The sequence below is a fragment of the Catharus ustulatus genome, chromosome 16, assembly GCF_009819885.2.
Source record: "Catharus ustulatus isolate bCatUst1 chromosome 16, bCatUst1.pri.v2, whole genome shotgun sequence".
NCBI classification, from domain to species: Eukaryota; Metazoa; Chordata; class Aves; order Passeriformes; family Turdidae; genus Catharus; species Catharus ustulatus.
Window position 1 is genome coordinate 2256825 of NC_046236.1, and position 14285 is coordinate 2271109.

The 14285-nt window shown below is 62.1% G+C and overlaps 1 protein-coding gene across 2 annotated transcripts in view; it reads left to right on the forward strand.

The window, feature by feature from the left end:
* Nucleotides 1-14285, forward strand: part of LOC117003647 (coronin-7-like) — a 37342-nt gene that overhangs the window by 1879 nt on the left and 21178 nt on the right. For both annotated transcript variants that reach the window (XM_033073678.2, XM_033073675.1), the window contains exons 2-9: nucleotides 1202-1298; nucleotides 1549-1623; nucleotides 2993-3063; nucleotides 3408-3591; nucleotides 4249-4325; nucleotides 5476-5526; nucleotides 13101-13187; nucleotides 13440-13522. In XM_033073678.2, the coding sequence (XP_032929569.1) occupies nucleotides 1202-1298; nucleotides 1549-1623; nucleotides 2993-3063; nucleotides 3408-3591; nucleotides 4249-4325; nucleotides 5476-5526; nucleotides 13101-13187; nucleotides 13440-13522 (725 nt within the window). The remainder of the gene's footprint in view (nucleotides 1-1201; nucleotides 1299-1548; nucleotides 1624-2992; nucleotides 3064-3407; nucleotides 3592-4248; nucleotides 4326-5475; nucleotides 5527-13100; nucleotides 13188-13439; nucleotides 13523-14285) is intronic.

The following is a 14285-nucleotide window of genomic DNA, read 5'->3' on the forward strand; positions in this document are numbered from 1 at the left end:
GTCGTGCTGGCATGCTGCAGGAAGGACCACTTCCTTGAGGGCTGCTGCCCTCCTGTGTATGATGAAATTGTGGGGTCAGGATGGAGTAGCTCTATGAAACTTCACTGCAAGGGTCCTGCATGGCATCCCGGGGTGCTGGGGGCCAGATGTGACTGATGTCCCCCTTGCTGAGGGCTCAGTGCAGGGTGATGGGATGCAGACAGTGGGGCCCTTATTCCAGGGTCCTGCTCATGCTCCCAACCTGTTCCCCATCCCCACTGCAGCCCCCTGCCCACCTGCTGGATGTGGGCACAGGAACCTGCCTTTGGTAGGAGAAGGGTTAACAGGTCTGCACCGAGCTGTGAAGGGAGGAAGTGCTGCAGGAACCACTGCTCCCTGTCAGGCCTCCAACGGAAGTTGTGCAAGGAGAGAAAACCTGGGGCTCGGGGTTTCCCTTCCCTACCTGGGTATCTGCCCAGTTTGTGGGGTATCCACATTTCCAGGAGCTGCTGTGGGCACACAGGCCTGGTGCATTCCATGAAAGACCTGCCATTGCCACTGGCAAGGGTTGGACTTGGCCCTGGGTGTGCCAGGGAGCTCGTGGCCCTGGTGGCCGCTTGAGGTGGGGTGTCTGTGTTGCCTGGAATGGGTCTGGCTGATGGAGGGTGTCCCAGGGCCCCAGGAGTGCAGTGCTCAGCCCTGGGAAACACTGCAGAGTGGGAGTTTGCTTTTGGTGCTATAATACAGCTCCTTGGCTGTGTGTCCATGTGGGAAGTGTGCTGCTGGAGGTGTTTATTGGCCTTGGTCAGCCACAGCTTGACCCTGTGGTGCTTCACAGCCCAAGAGCTTTTGTCCCATCCAGATTCTCTGGCACCAGTTTAGTGCAAAGACCTCTGAGCACTTTGCAGAGGGGGACAGCCCGGAGATGGGTCAGTCAGGGGGAGAGGCAGCACTGAGAGCTGGCATGCTCCTGTGTCCCAGCCTTCAGCCTCAGTGAGGGGCTGTGCTTTGTGACAGGAGTGTGAGCAGCCACACTGCCCTGAGACATCCCAGAGGATGGAATAATCCCATTGGTGTCAGCAGTCTCCAGCTCTCTGTCAGCATGGGAGCTGCTCTGGGGCTGAGGGTCTCTGGCCATGCTGTGTCAATAGTCCTCCAGCTGTGCTCCAGGCCCTGCCAGAGCAAGGCAGCCCCCGACATGGTTTTTCTCTCTCCATGCCAGGCCTGGATCAGTGGTATCCGAGCAGGCTCCGTCACATCCTGTGGGAACCACGTGAAGGCCAGCTGCCGCTGGATCGCCTTCAATGCCGAGGCACCCGGTGAGGCACAAGGGTCCCCAGCACTGCTTGGGGAGTGGGATGGATTTGTCCCAGGGGGTCCTGTGGGGCTGGGTGGTGGGTCAGTCTCCCAGACCCCAGAGGCACCAGGCTGAGTGGAGGAGGCTTTCCCTGAGATCCCCCAAAAGTGTTGACAGTCCCACATCTCTTGGCTTGCATTGCATAGCCGGGTGCCCCTTGTGTGTCCCGGGCTGGGGGGATTCCTGACCTGCTCCTGTGCCCTCTCCTGCAGGTGTGCTGGGCATTGTGCCACTGGAGTGTGAGGATGGGGGCAAGAGGATCATATCTCAGCTCTGCTGCCACTCAGGTGGGTGTCAGGTGCCACCTCCCACCTCCACAGCACATGTTTGGCTGTGTGGGGAGTTCAGGTGCTGAGTGCAAGCCTGGCAGGCCAAGGTGGGCTGTCTGCCAGGCAAGGGACATGGGGACCTGCCAGGGACCATCACCCATAGGCAGGGTGACACCAGGAGGGGCTCTGCCAGGCTGGAATCAATCCATGTTCCTTCATCTCTCAGCAGCAGTGGGGCCATGTAGCTCTTCCTCACACCCTTCCAGCACAGCCTTTCCATATTACTCATTGCACACCCTGAAATTCCCAGTACCAGGCTGCAGTTGGCATCACCAGGGCATCACTGGCTCCTGTGGCAGGAGGAACAGGCTGAACCAGCAGCTCTGATGTGGGCAGAGTGATTGTGGCAGGGAAGAGGCAATGGCAGCATCGCTGCTGGTAAAGAAGCAGGGCTCTGCCCTGCCCAGGCACAGGGAGGGGTAGTGCCCACCTCAGGGCATTGGAGTGGCAGCCTAAGGGGCACTGACTACCCATTTCCCCAAAATTACACCAGAGCAGCAAGATGGGAGCTAGTTCCAGCACCTCCCTGCGTGTGTGCCCTGGCACGGCTGCAGGGCTGCGCAGAGTGCCCAGCCTGCACCACCTCAGCCCCTGGCACCAGGAACTTCCTCGGGTTGGAAAAGCAGGCAGTGAGTTCTTCTGCTCCCTGGGGAGCGCCAGAGGGGTGCACAGGAGCCAGCGCCACCTCCACGGCTTCCTAATGGGATCAGCAGGAGTCCTTTGAAGCCGGCTGTGCCAGAGCGACGCCTCCATGGCAGGGAATGGATTTTCTCTCCTCCCGGGTGGATGCAGCTGAGCGAGCTGCCTGCTCTTCATGCCTCCGGGGCCTGTCTCCTGGAAGCAGAAAAGTACACAGTGACCTACTTTTCTGAGCATGCCAAATGCATCCGAGGGGCTGCTGCTGCTGGTGCCAGCCTTCCTCCCGCCGGGCCCTGCCGCGGGAGCATCCCTGCTGCTGGCATGCCAGCCCGGGGGGTTACAAAGGGAGCCTTGTCACCAGCATGGCTCCAGCAGGACGTGGCACAGACACCCTGGTGCTGTCCGTGCTGTTCCCTGTACCTTGTGGGAGTGTCAGTCCATGGATCAGACAGGGAGATGCCCCTTCCAGGGTTCCTATCCCTGCCAAAGGGGTGCAGGTCCCTAAGGGATGGAGTGGAGGGGCTCAAGCACTCAAGCAAAGCTGAGCTGCTCCAAAACACCTCGATGGGGCTGAATCTGCCCCCCATTGCTGTGTGTGTAGGGAAGGAAACAGGCTGGGAAAAGCAAAGGGGCAGACACACTGTTTGCAGAGGAAGGTGGGGACAAACTTCTGCCCTTCTCCTTCCAGATGTGGTCACAGACTTTGACTTCTCGCCCTTTGATCAGCTCCTGCTGGCCACGGGCTCTGCTGATGAGACGGTGAGTGCTCAGTGACAGGGGTCCCAAGGGAACACTCTGTGACCCTCAGTGTGTCTCTGGGATTTACTGCAGAGCTGGGGTGATGGGAGTAAGAGGAGCATGGGGTGGAGGGTGCCTGCCTGGGGATAGCAGAATGGGACATCTCCAAGGGGGCAGAGCAGATGGTCAAGAATCAACCTCCTCCCATCTGGGTCTTGATCCCACCGAGCTGCAATGAGGCACCACCTGGAAATCCTCAGGGACCAAAGCTTGGGAAAGCAGCAAGCCCAGGTGGAGCACGGCCAGCTCCCAGCTGTGTGCTCACCTGCCCTGGGACTGACCACCCTCCTCTTCTGGGGCTGCAGGTGAAGGTGTGGCGCCTGCCCGAGAGTGGCCAGAACTTTCCTGATGGTGCGGGGCTGACCTTGGGGCCCGGGGGCGCCCTGGTGGACACGCTGCAGTTCCACCCCACAGCAGATGCTGTCCTGGCCTGCGGAGCAGGGAGGAGAGTCACTGTGTGGGACCTGGGTCAGCAGCAGCCTCTGACAGGTAGGCAGGGCTGTCACTGCCCATGACACGTGTCCTGCCCCATGTATCCTCCCTTTGTGTCACTGTGTGTCTTCCCCATGTGTCTCACCATGTGTCACTGTATGTCCTCTCTGTGTGTCTCACCATGTGTCTCACCATGCCAGTGCCTGGGCTCGAGGTCTCACCTTGGTGTCGTGGAAAAGGCAGCTCAAGTGGCTTTTTGGGCAGGGCACCACAGCCCCTTGTGCCTGTGCTTCCCTACGCTCTGATGCAGTGGTGTGAAGCTCCAGTACTGTCCAAGGTGTCCACAGGAGCTCTGCTGGGTGTCCGCTGGGTGACAGGTCCCTCTCTCCATGTCCCAGGGCATGGGTAGATGTGGGTGGTTGCTGAGCAGCCTTGCCCAGACCTCAGCCACCCTGAGGGGCAGAAGAGATGGGTGGCAGCATAGGCCTGGACTTTCCTAGGGCTCCTGCTCTTTGTATCCAGCTGCCAGCAGCACAGGAATGCTCCCTGCACAGACACAGCAGTGACCCACTGGGCCATGGCTGCCACCAGCCCTTTGGAAAGGCCAGATCATTTCTCCTGGAAAGTATTCTGGGTAGGAGAGGGATGGCTCCTGCTCTGTCTGTAGGAGGGATCCTGCTTGATCCTGGCTCTGACCTTGCTTTATCCCTGCAGTCCTGGATTCCCACGGGGACCAGCTGCAGAGCCTGACCTGGAAGCGTGATGGTCGCCTCCTTGGCACCTCCTGCAAGGTGAGCAGTGTCCAGGGTGACCTCGCTGTGGCACGGCATGCATGGGCTGTCTGCCAGCTGCTGGATGCACCCTGGTCCTGAGGGGCACCCGTTTCACAGAATCCCAGGATGGTTTGGGTTGGAAGGTTAAAACTAGTCTCGTTTCACCCCCTGACATGGGCAAGGACACTTTCCCGTAGCCCGGGGTGCTCAGAGCTCCATCCAGTCTGGCCTGGAACACTTCCAGGAGTGGGGAGCGTGGAGGGACGGGAAGTTTTGGGGTGGAAAAAGACAGGAACGGGGTCAGCGAGCCCTGAGGAGGCGGGCAGGGAGCAGCACTAGGTGGCGCCGGCCGCTCGCTGCGGGACGCGCCGGGAACGCGCGGGGGCCGCGCCCGGGGAGCGGGGCGAGCGGGCAAAGGAGGGTGCGAGGGCGGTGTGCAAGCCACGAGCCCCGCAGGCCGTGTCCGGAGGCTCGGCAAGCAGTTCTGAGCACACAGCCCCAGCCCCAGGCTGGGAGCGCAGCCCGAGCCGAGGGACAGTGAAGGGTTTGGGGGGGAGCCCCGCGGTGCGCCCCGGGGGGAGCCTGGAGCGCGCAGACCTGGGCTGCGGGATGAGCTGGAGTCCCAGCTCGTGGATGGAGCCCCGTGCCCAGCGTGCCAGCTGGGCTCAGTAGGTACAAGCCCAAGCCCTGCCAGCTGGAGTGCAGATCAGCCCCCGTGCCGTGCTCTGGCTGGCACAATGTGTGCTCCCCAAACAGCGCCCTGGAAGCAGGGCTGGCACCCGGGCACCCCCTTGCTGCCTCTGTGCCCTGCCAGCCCTGCCGGAGGGGGTCCCATGCCCCATTTGGCAGAGGGGTGCCAGGCAGGAAAGGGCTCATTTCCCTGCAGCAGTCAGGATGGCATCTGAGGGTTAGGCTCCAGCCCTGGCCCTACTTTGAAGGCTCTCTCCTTTTCTGGGAGCAGTTTTGAGGGTCCTGGTGAGGCTCTGGGAGTACCCCTCTACCCATGATGTGGGAGGACACAGTGCAAGCCATCCATAGAGATAGGCACTGCAGGCAGTGATGGGCAGGAAGGGGAGGGCTGCTTATTCCAGCCTTCTGCTTAATGCATCCTGACATCCCACTGGCCCCAAGGTCCTTAACCCTCCTCTGTTTTCTTTTATCTCACCAGGACAAGAAACTGCGGATCTTTGACCCCCGAGCAGGCCCAGCTGCCTCCCAGGTACTGTCCTCTCTGGATGTGCTGCAGGCAGCTCTGCCCAACCTGTTGCCTGCAGGGGGGTGAGCTTTGGTCCCCCAAACCATCCCAGCCCGGGCTGGGCTTCGGAGTGGCAAGGAGCTGAGGGCAGGGGAAATTGGGCTGTCCCCTTAATCCAGGTGGGGTTTGGCAGGGGGGCCCCAGTCCTGCCAGCAGGCCAGGAAGCACCCCCAGTGCAGTGATACATGCCAGGCGAGCCCCGTGGGTGGGAGGGCTCTGGGCTCCTGGGCTCTGCAGGCTCCTGGGCTCTGCCCTGCCTTGTGGGAGCTGGACCAAAGGCTCTCAGAGACGAGGACCCGCTGAGGGCAAGGGCTGGGCGGCCAGATCCGCACAACTCAGCAAATAACAGTGATTAGGAAATAAGTAGAGAATTTAAGCCTTGACGTCAAGTTCAAACAGCCTCTTATTAGAGGTTTCCTGTGGCTTGGGGGCTCTGGCTGCAGAAGGGGCTGGAAGCCTTTGGGAAGGGAGGGATGCAGTGGAGAGCAGGGTTGGATGTTTGCAGTGGACTCTCATTCGTGGTGGATCTTCTGCTGCCTGTGGGCTTGGGAAGTTAGTGGCCTCTGGTGACAGTGCTCAGGCACAGTGGTAACCCCAGGCACTGATGGAAGGGAGCCGGAGCTCCAGTGCTACACTAAGACTTTCCACCTGCTGCTGCACATAACCCAGGTGCTGACTTCCCCAAAGGCCCCTGAGTGTTTCCTGCAGTACAAATGGTGCCCTGACCCTTCAGACAGCCTTATAATCACCCCACCACAAAAAATAAACACAAACCCAGCGGTGACACGTGCGGACAAGCCAGGGCAAAGTGCTCTCAGCACTCCAGCAGACGCTGAGCTTCTGTCCCACTCCAGTTGCCATTCCACATGGCTGGAAGATCCCATTCTCTACTCCAAAATTTATCCACCGCCAGCCTCAGTGCTCCCCTCCCCTCCTGGCCCCCCTCCTCCCCCTGCCAGACCTGTCGGCTTGTCTGATGGCGGAGCTGTGAGTGCAATGGGCTCGAGCCAAGTCTCCTGGGGAGGGTGGACTCTGTCTCACTGAGCTATTAAAAATAACGTGTGAATGATGGTGGCTGTTCAAAGCAGGCAGTTCACTTCCCTCCACTGCTGTCTGATCCAGCCTGGGGCCAGCGCTCTGCGTTTGCCAAGAGAAATATGCACCTTCACTGCCGCAGCCCTGCCCGGCCAGCTTGCAGTGGATGGAGATGTTTAGTCTTGGAGAAGTGCTCTGCTGAAGGGGAAAATTTTAAAATGCCATAAATCCTCTGGAAGTTCGCACAGGGTTTGCTTAGCCAAAAGGAATAATGCTCCTGGGTTTTGTTCTTTGCTTTTTTCCCCATTGCTGGAGGGCTGGGTTCGTTGGAAAGTCTCCTTTTCCCCCGGGCCAGTGCGGTCACAGAGCCGGGTGATGCCGGCTGTGCGGTGCCAGCACCTCGCAGGCTCCTGGCTTTGAAGTTGCTTGTGTTTTTGCAGAGGTGAGCTGCAGGATGGGTTTCCCAGCTGTGCTGGCCCCTGCAGCACCGTGGGTTGGGTTTCCTCACAGCCAGCACAGGGTCCCGCTGCCGGCTCACCCTGGTCCCTCTGTGGAGCTGAGAGCCAGCCCCAGGCTGCTCCTCCAGCTGGATTTCTTAATTTGCCAAGCCTGCCTCATTAAACATTCCTTTGTTTAGAGCAGGGGAAAAGAATGAAAGGGAGCTAAAGTAAGAAGCTCGGGGAGGAGAGGTCGCTTCTCCTAATACCTAGTGCTGCTCTCAGGTACCATGGATGTAGCACACATGGGGCTGGGGACCGAGGGTGGGTGAAAAGGAGGGTGACTGGCAGGCTGCCCACACGCTGTGGCCTTGTCCCCGCCAGGGCCTGACCCCCCATTCCCCGGCTACGCCCGTGGCAGCTATTTTGAGCATATCCCAGCAGCGGGCAGACGTGTATGACGCAGCGTGGCCGGGGTCTGGCTGACCCCGTGGAGTGCCTGGTATGTACCCGGGGCCATGGTTTCCCTTGGGAGAGCAGTGGCCTCATCCTGCTGAATCCCCATCCCTTTGCTGCAGCCCCTTTGTGAGTGTCAGGGCTGTGCTCACACCCTGTTGCTGCTCTCTGTGCCCTAAACTGGCAGTGGAGATGCCAGGGCTGCCCTGGGTCCTGCCTTGCCACCCTGTGTAGCAATGCTCCCGCTGCTAGCTGGGTCCAGGTCCAAGCACCACTGTCCTTCCAAAGAATTCTGTGAGTTCTGTGCTCTGACTTGTCCCCTCCCAAGGCCACGCTGTCCCGGCCACCTATCCTCCCCTTCCACAGGGTGGTGGTCGCCCCCCTCGCCTTGACCCTCCCTGGAAGCGAGTCACATCCTCTCCCTTGCGGCTTTGGCCCTTCCGGGGCTCTGTGTCGCTGCTCCTGCCCTCACCCTCCTGCACTCCCCGTGCAAACCCCACCAAGGGCCCCTCCCTTGTCCCCTCGGGTCCCGCCCTTGGTGGGACAGGGGACACAAGGCTGAGCAGAGAGCTTGAGCCCTGAAACGCCATACCCATACCATATCCAGCTCATGCCTCCGGTGGGTCACCAGCACAGTGCAGGGCAGTGATTCGGATATACCGTGGGCTACCAAGGTGGCATCTCTGCTTGCCCACTGTTCCGGCCACCTTCTTCGGGGTACAGAGCCCATCACATCCTGCTCCCCTTGCACAGGTTGGTGAGAGGGGCCGTGTGTGCATCTGGCCAGCACCTGGCTCCCGGGACAGGCGCCGTCCGTGTGGAGCTGCGGGGCAGCCGCTGAGCGCAGCCAGTGTGGGATGGAGAGGAGCCGGCTCCGTTCTCACGAGAAATTTCCTCCGCCGGCGTTTGGGCAGGGCCGGGGGCGAGGGAACGGCCGCGCACCGGGCCAGCGCACGCCGTAATGAGCGGTGCTAATGAGCGGGGCCGGGGCTGAGGGCGCCCGGGGACAGCTGGGACAGAGTCCCTGGGGGTTTGTCCCCGCCGTGGGTTTGTCCCCCCAGCTCGTGGGCTGTGCCTGGGGCAGAGTTCAGTGATGGGCAGCAGCCGGGGCTCACAGCCCAAGCACAGCCTTGGCCCTGTTCAAGGTCCCGGGGGGAAGAGGGACTCCAGCCCCTGTCCCAAACCATGGCTACCATCCCATGGACCACACCAGCTGTGCCTCAGTGAGATACGCCATGGAGAGGGTCTCTATGGGCAGCGTGGCCATGGTGGCAGGCTGATGCTGTGGCAGGGTGGAAATCCAGGGTTGGGGTGATCTGGTTGAGCCAGAACTCTACGGACCCTGACATGTCACCTCTGCCCAGGATCCAGCTGTCAGCCCAGGGCCGGCTGGGGACCGCTTGTCATCATCGGAGAGGCGCATCAGGACGTAAAGAGACTTTAGCCTTCCGCCCACTGCCCCATCATCACGGTATCCCACGCTGGGGTCACCCCGGGGGTACCTGACTCCCAGCCTCGGCAGTGGCTTCCTCCGGGCTGGGGGAAGGTCCACAGCATCCCACATTCCCAAGGAGACCGTGGGAAGCTATGAAAAAGTTGGCCTGACTCTGGGCAACCTATTTATAGCACCACACGCTCGGCGCTCTCATGCTTCTGTTCCCCAGCGTAGCTGCACGGGACTGTTTATATTTCCTCTGCTCCGCTTCCCCTTCGCCGTCCTTCCGTCCTTCCCAGGAATGCTGCTTGGTATGGCAGACATGGGGAAGTCGAGGAGGATTTGGAATGAGCCAGAGGCATCTCCAGGAGTGTGGGTGTGCGGTGGCACCGGCTCGCCCTCGCCTGAGTGCCCATCCCTCCCACTGGGAATGGCCTCACCAGCTCAGGCCCACACAGGTTGGCATCTCCACTACTGGGACGGGGACTCCTCTCAGTATTTCAGGAGCCCCAGCCTGTGCCTGACCTGGGACGCCAGGCAGGGTCCTCTCCAGAGAGCAAAGGTGTTTTGGGATTTGATGGTGTCATAGCTTGTGGGGCTATGTGGGGCCGTGGCTGCAGGAAGAGGAGAGAGGCAGCAGAGGAGGGGTGGGTGTGCTGGGTGCTGGGTGCTGCAGCCTGCCCACCCCCCTGGCCAGCCGTGCCCGCTCCTGCCCTCTCCTCTCCTCTCCCAGCCTTGTGGTGTCTGTGCCCACTGGGAGCCCACCCATCTTGCTGGGCCCACAGCATCCTTTGGGGTATGGCCTTGGCCTCACCAAGGGTAGGAGGGGTTGGATGGAGCAGTGGGGCTGTGCAGGTGCGGGGGGGACAGAGCCTGGTGGTGCCTAGTTACCGAGGGCACGGGAGCCTCACAGCAATGCTGCCCTGGCCAGTAGGACTGAGAAGATGGCATGGGCAGCAGGGGACTTGTCGTGGTCCCTGCCCAGTATGACACACACACACCACGCACCTGGCAGAGGGCAGGGCCAGTGCTGGCAGTGTCATGTCTACTGAAGCAACTCCGCAGCTCTGTGGGATCCCTGCACTCCCCTGGGGCAGTGACAGCTCCTGGTCTCCTTGAGCCCCGGGCAGAGAGTAGGAGTGGGGCTGGCCTGGGAGAGGCTGCTCTGCTCTCCTGGTTACCTCTAGAGTAACTGGGATTTGGCAAAGGAAAGAGATCACTCACATTCTTGTTGGGAGAGGAGGATTCGGTGCGTGGTTAACCCTTTCGGCTCCCGGGGAGCAGTTCCTCCTGCTACCCACAGCCTCGTGGGGTGTGCAAGGAGCAACGGCTTCCCCATGTGCATGGACCCAGGGTGTCTGTCCCCCACAGTGCCAGGGGAGACCCATTCTGCCCTGGCACCCTCTGGCAAAGGGATAGCTCAGCCTGGCACTGGTGCCTCCTGTGCCCACGCAGATCCCGCTGCTGGAGTTGCTTCCCACGGGGATCAGATGTCCGTGGGCTGTTAGCCATGCTCATGGGCTGTTAGCCACAGGCAGGGCTGAGCTGTCCCAGCCCTGCCAGCCACGAGGACTCTGCCAAGAGCAGAGCTTTGACTCCTACCCCCGGCCACGTCCAGCCCCAGGGCTCTGCCCTGGGCTCCCACCTCCGGCTCTCCCTGCCCTGCATCCGGCTCAGGGTGACGGCTCCCGGGAAGACAGAGATGGCTTGGGAGCCGGAGCAGCCTTGGCTTTGTGTGGGGCTCTCCCAGGCAGCCACGGAGCCGAAGCGGCCGCTCCCTGCGGGCAGCTGTTCCCAGCTCCCCGACCCCGCCGCATCGCTGCCAACAGCTGCGTCCGACACGCCGGCCCTGGGCCCCCCCGCAGCCCCCGAGGCTGCACGGGGAGAAGGGCTGGGGACTCCCATGGGAACCAGCACCTTAGCCCAGCCTGCCTAGGAGGGGTGGATTGAGACTGGGGGAGGGACGGTGCTGAAACTCTCCCCAGGCAGCCGATGTGCCTCCGAGGAGGGGGCAAAGGCTCCCCTCAGCCTGGGCTGCCCAAAACCGGCCGGGCTGGATGCGTGCAATGGGCGGGAGGAGTCTGGGCTGCCTGGGCACTGGCAGGGAGCTGGGAGGCTTCCTTGGATCGCCGCGTGCTGGCCCAGAGCTGGTGGGGTCCTTGCAGCCTGCCAAGGGGAGAAGTGGCTCAGGAGGGATGCTCATCCCTTGGTTTGTGGCTTGGTTCCCTGCTCCAGGGCTTCCAACATCACTGCGGGAAGGGTGCCAGGGTCTTTGCCAGCCCCAGGGGTCCACAGCAGCCCCACGGGTGTTCCGGGGATGAACCACACTGAGTGTCCACCCTCAGTGCCAGGTCACACCGCCCCGGCCCTACCAAGACCCTTTGCACCAGGGGAGCTGCTGTCCGCACGCTCACCTCTGGCAACATCTGCACAGGCTGAGCACGGAGCAGCCCAGCCTCCCGCATACTTGCTGCCATACGTACAGCTCAGCCGGGATGGAACTAATGCAGAAAACATGGCCCTGAGCCGCAGCCGGCACGTCGGGGGCTGGGAGCGCCGCGGCAGCACCCTGGCCTCCTCCAGCCCTGCCACCGCCCCGGGGCTGCCACCACCGTCCCGGGGCTGCCACCACCGCCAGCGGCTCCGGGGCACCCGCGGGACCCAGGGCCGTGGAGCCGGCGCTGTCGGGTTATGGGATCTGCAGATGTTGAGCTGTGGCTGCCGCAGCCACACTGCTCAGGTGCAGAAGTGCTCTCCTGGCTGACGCTCGAGCTGGCCCCAGCTCCTGGAGTTTCCATCCCGTTTGGCAGCGATCCTGGGACACGTTCCCTTCTCCAGGTCCTTTCCCTGCCAGCGTGCTGGCAGTGGGGGCCAGGCCCCTCCTGCCCCACATCCTGGCCCTGCGGCTGGGAGCGCCGGGCTTGGCTTGGCCAGCACTGCTCCAAGTGAGCCGTGTTTGAGCTGGCAAGGCAGCAGGCGTGACGGAGCCAGGGCACGACAAGCTTGGCACCGCACGCCTGCTCCCACCCTGGCTCTCTCCAGTGAGTGGCATCTCTCTGGGGCTGGAGGCTGCTCCAGCAGAGCTCCAGGGAGGGGTGGGAGGTGCGACCCCTCCATGGCCCCTCTGGCTGCCGCGCTGGCGGTCACAGGGCGGTCGTGGCCAGCAGTCACAGTGCTCGCACCAAGGGGGACGCAGCTCGTGGCTCCTCCGGGGCACCATCGGTGCCCACCCCACCCCTCCTGCCCCCACGCCTGGTGCTCCTGCCCCGCGCGGATGTCCCGGAAGCGCCGTGCCGGGTTTGGCTCTGGCAGAGCCCTCCACTTTCCCTGCCAGCTCCGAACTCGTTAGCAGCCAGTTCTTGGCGCTCCTCAATGAGAGCGAGGGGCTGCGATCGCTGCCTGTGCCGCGGGCCAGGGCTGGCTGCCGGCTCCCACTGGGGCGCCGGGAACCGCAGGGCCCATCTGGGGACCACATGGGAGCCGGGAATCACCCGCTGACAGCCTCGTGGAAGCACTTCCCCTCCCGTCCTCAGCAGGACCGGGATAGGGACAGGATGTGGGTTGGGGGTCCTACCCCCACAGGGAGCCCAGGGGAGAGGTGAAGCAGGGTGCAGGGGATTGGAGCAGTCTGGTGAAGGTGGCCAGGCTCAGTTTGCCATGTTTCAGTAGCATCCGGGCACACACGGGGCACCCAGCTCCAGGAGCCAGGATTCAGCATGGATAAAGAGCCTGGGGATGCAGCCAGGGAAGTAAGTCCCTCTGTCATCACTGCCATGGCAGAGCCTCCTCTTGCATCTCTGGCATGGAGCAGCTTCCTTGCATCACTCTGTCTGGGTGACCAGGTGTGGGGAGAGCCCTGGGGATACGGGAGCCATCCCGTGCCCTGTCACACTCACATTACCTGCTCCCACGCTCCATTCCTTGCTGGGAGCTGGGCCAGCTGCTCCACAAGGCAACCACGCTAGCATGGTCTGAGAGTCAAGGCTGTCACTGCTTGCAGGCTGTCCCCACTGCACTGTCCCCAGGGCAGCTCTCAGCAGAGCTGGGAGCCATCACTCGGCTCCACATGCTCAGCCCCGGGGCAGATCACAATCACAGCTGGTGAAGCACACAGCCCCTCAACGTGTCCAGCATGGCTGGCAGCAATACTGACAGCCCTGTCTCCTGCCTTGCAGAGTGTCCCAGGACATGACAACAACAAGGACTCCCGGCTGCTCTGGATGGGCTCCAGCGATTGCCTCATCTCCGTCGGGTTCAACCAGGTACAATCCTCGCCAGAAAGGTGGCCCTGGCACCACTGGCATGTTCCAGCCCTGCTTCCTGTGGCTGCTGTGCCAAAGCACCCCAAGTGCTTTATGGGTGGCCTTTCCCCAAGAAAGCAGAAGGTCCCCTCAGTCGCAGAAGGTGTCCTGGTCCTTGCTGGGATGGTGGAAGGTGGATGGCAAAGGCGGTGGCAGCACAGAGCCACCCAGGCAGCCCCAGTGCCCACTAACATCATGTCTGTGTCCCTGCAGATGCGGGAGCGGGAGGTGAAGCTGTGGGACACGCGGAGGCTCAGCGGGGCGACACTTACCATGGCACTGGACACCTCACCTGGGTAGGGATGGGGAACTCAGCATGGGGTGGGAGGGTGAGCAGTGGACATGTCATGGTCAGGGACCCATCAGGAGTGTGGTGGTGGTGGAGCAGGAGCTGGCAGAGAGCTCTTGGAACCAGCAGCTGGGGACAAAGCTGGGGACTGTGCAGCTGCATCCCCATCACTATTTGTGTGAGATGAGAGGGCAGAGGCAGTGCTGGTGAGGGCACAGAGGTGTTCTGTAGTGCTGTGCTGAGTGGTGGCACTGCTGGGGACAGTGTCTGAGGTGGCTGCTGGCTGGGTGGGCTTGTGCCCTGGGGCAGCACCACAGGATGCTGCAGGCGAGTGAATCCCTTTGGCACTGCTGGAGCACTGGAGCAGCTCAGCCCTGGCCTCCCACTCCTGTCGTGCTTTGTGCTGTGGGGCCATGGGGGCTGCCCAGCCAGCTGTGGCCAGGCCAGCGCTCACCGGGCACCTCCTGGGGAAGTGGAAGAGGAGCTTTGGTGGTGTAAGGGGTCAGTGCTCCTTGTCACGGCATGATGGAGCTGTCTCCATCTGCAGGGCGCTGCCAAGGCTGGGAAACCCCTGGTTAGAGCTGGCCTGGCCTCTCCCACGCTTCCCAGTGAGCCAGCCTGGCGTCACCATGGGGGCAAGAAAATGGGAGGAGGAGGCTATGCCTTCATCCCACCAGGGTGATGGGGATTTGGGGCACAATACTTATTGGAGGTCACCAGCTCTCACCAGGGCTTCTGGGAAAGCACTGGCTTGCTGAGACCCTCACTGT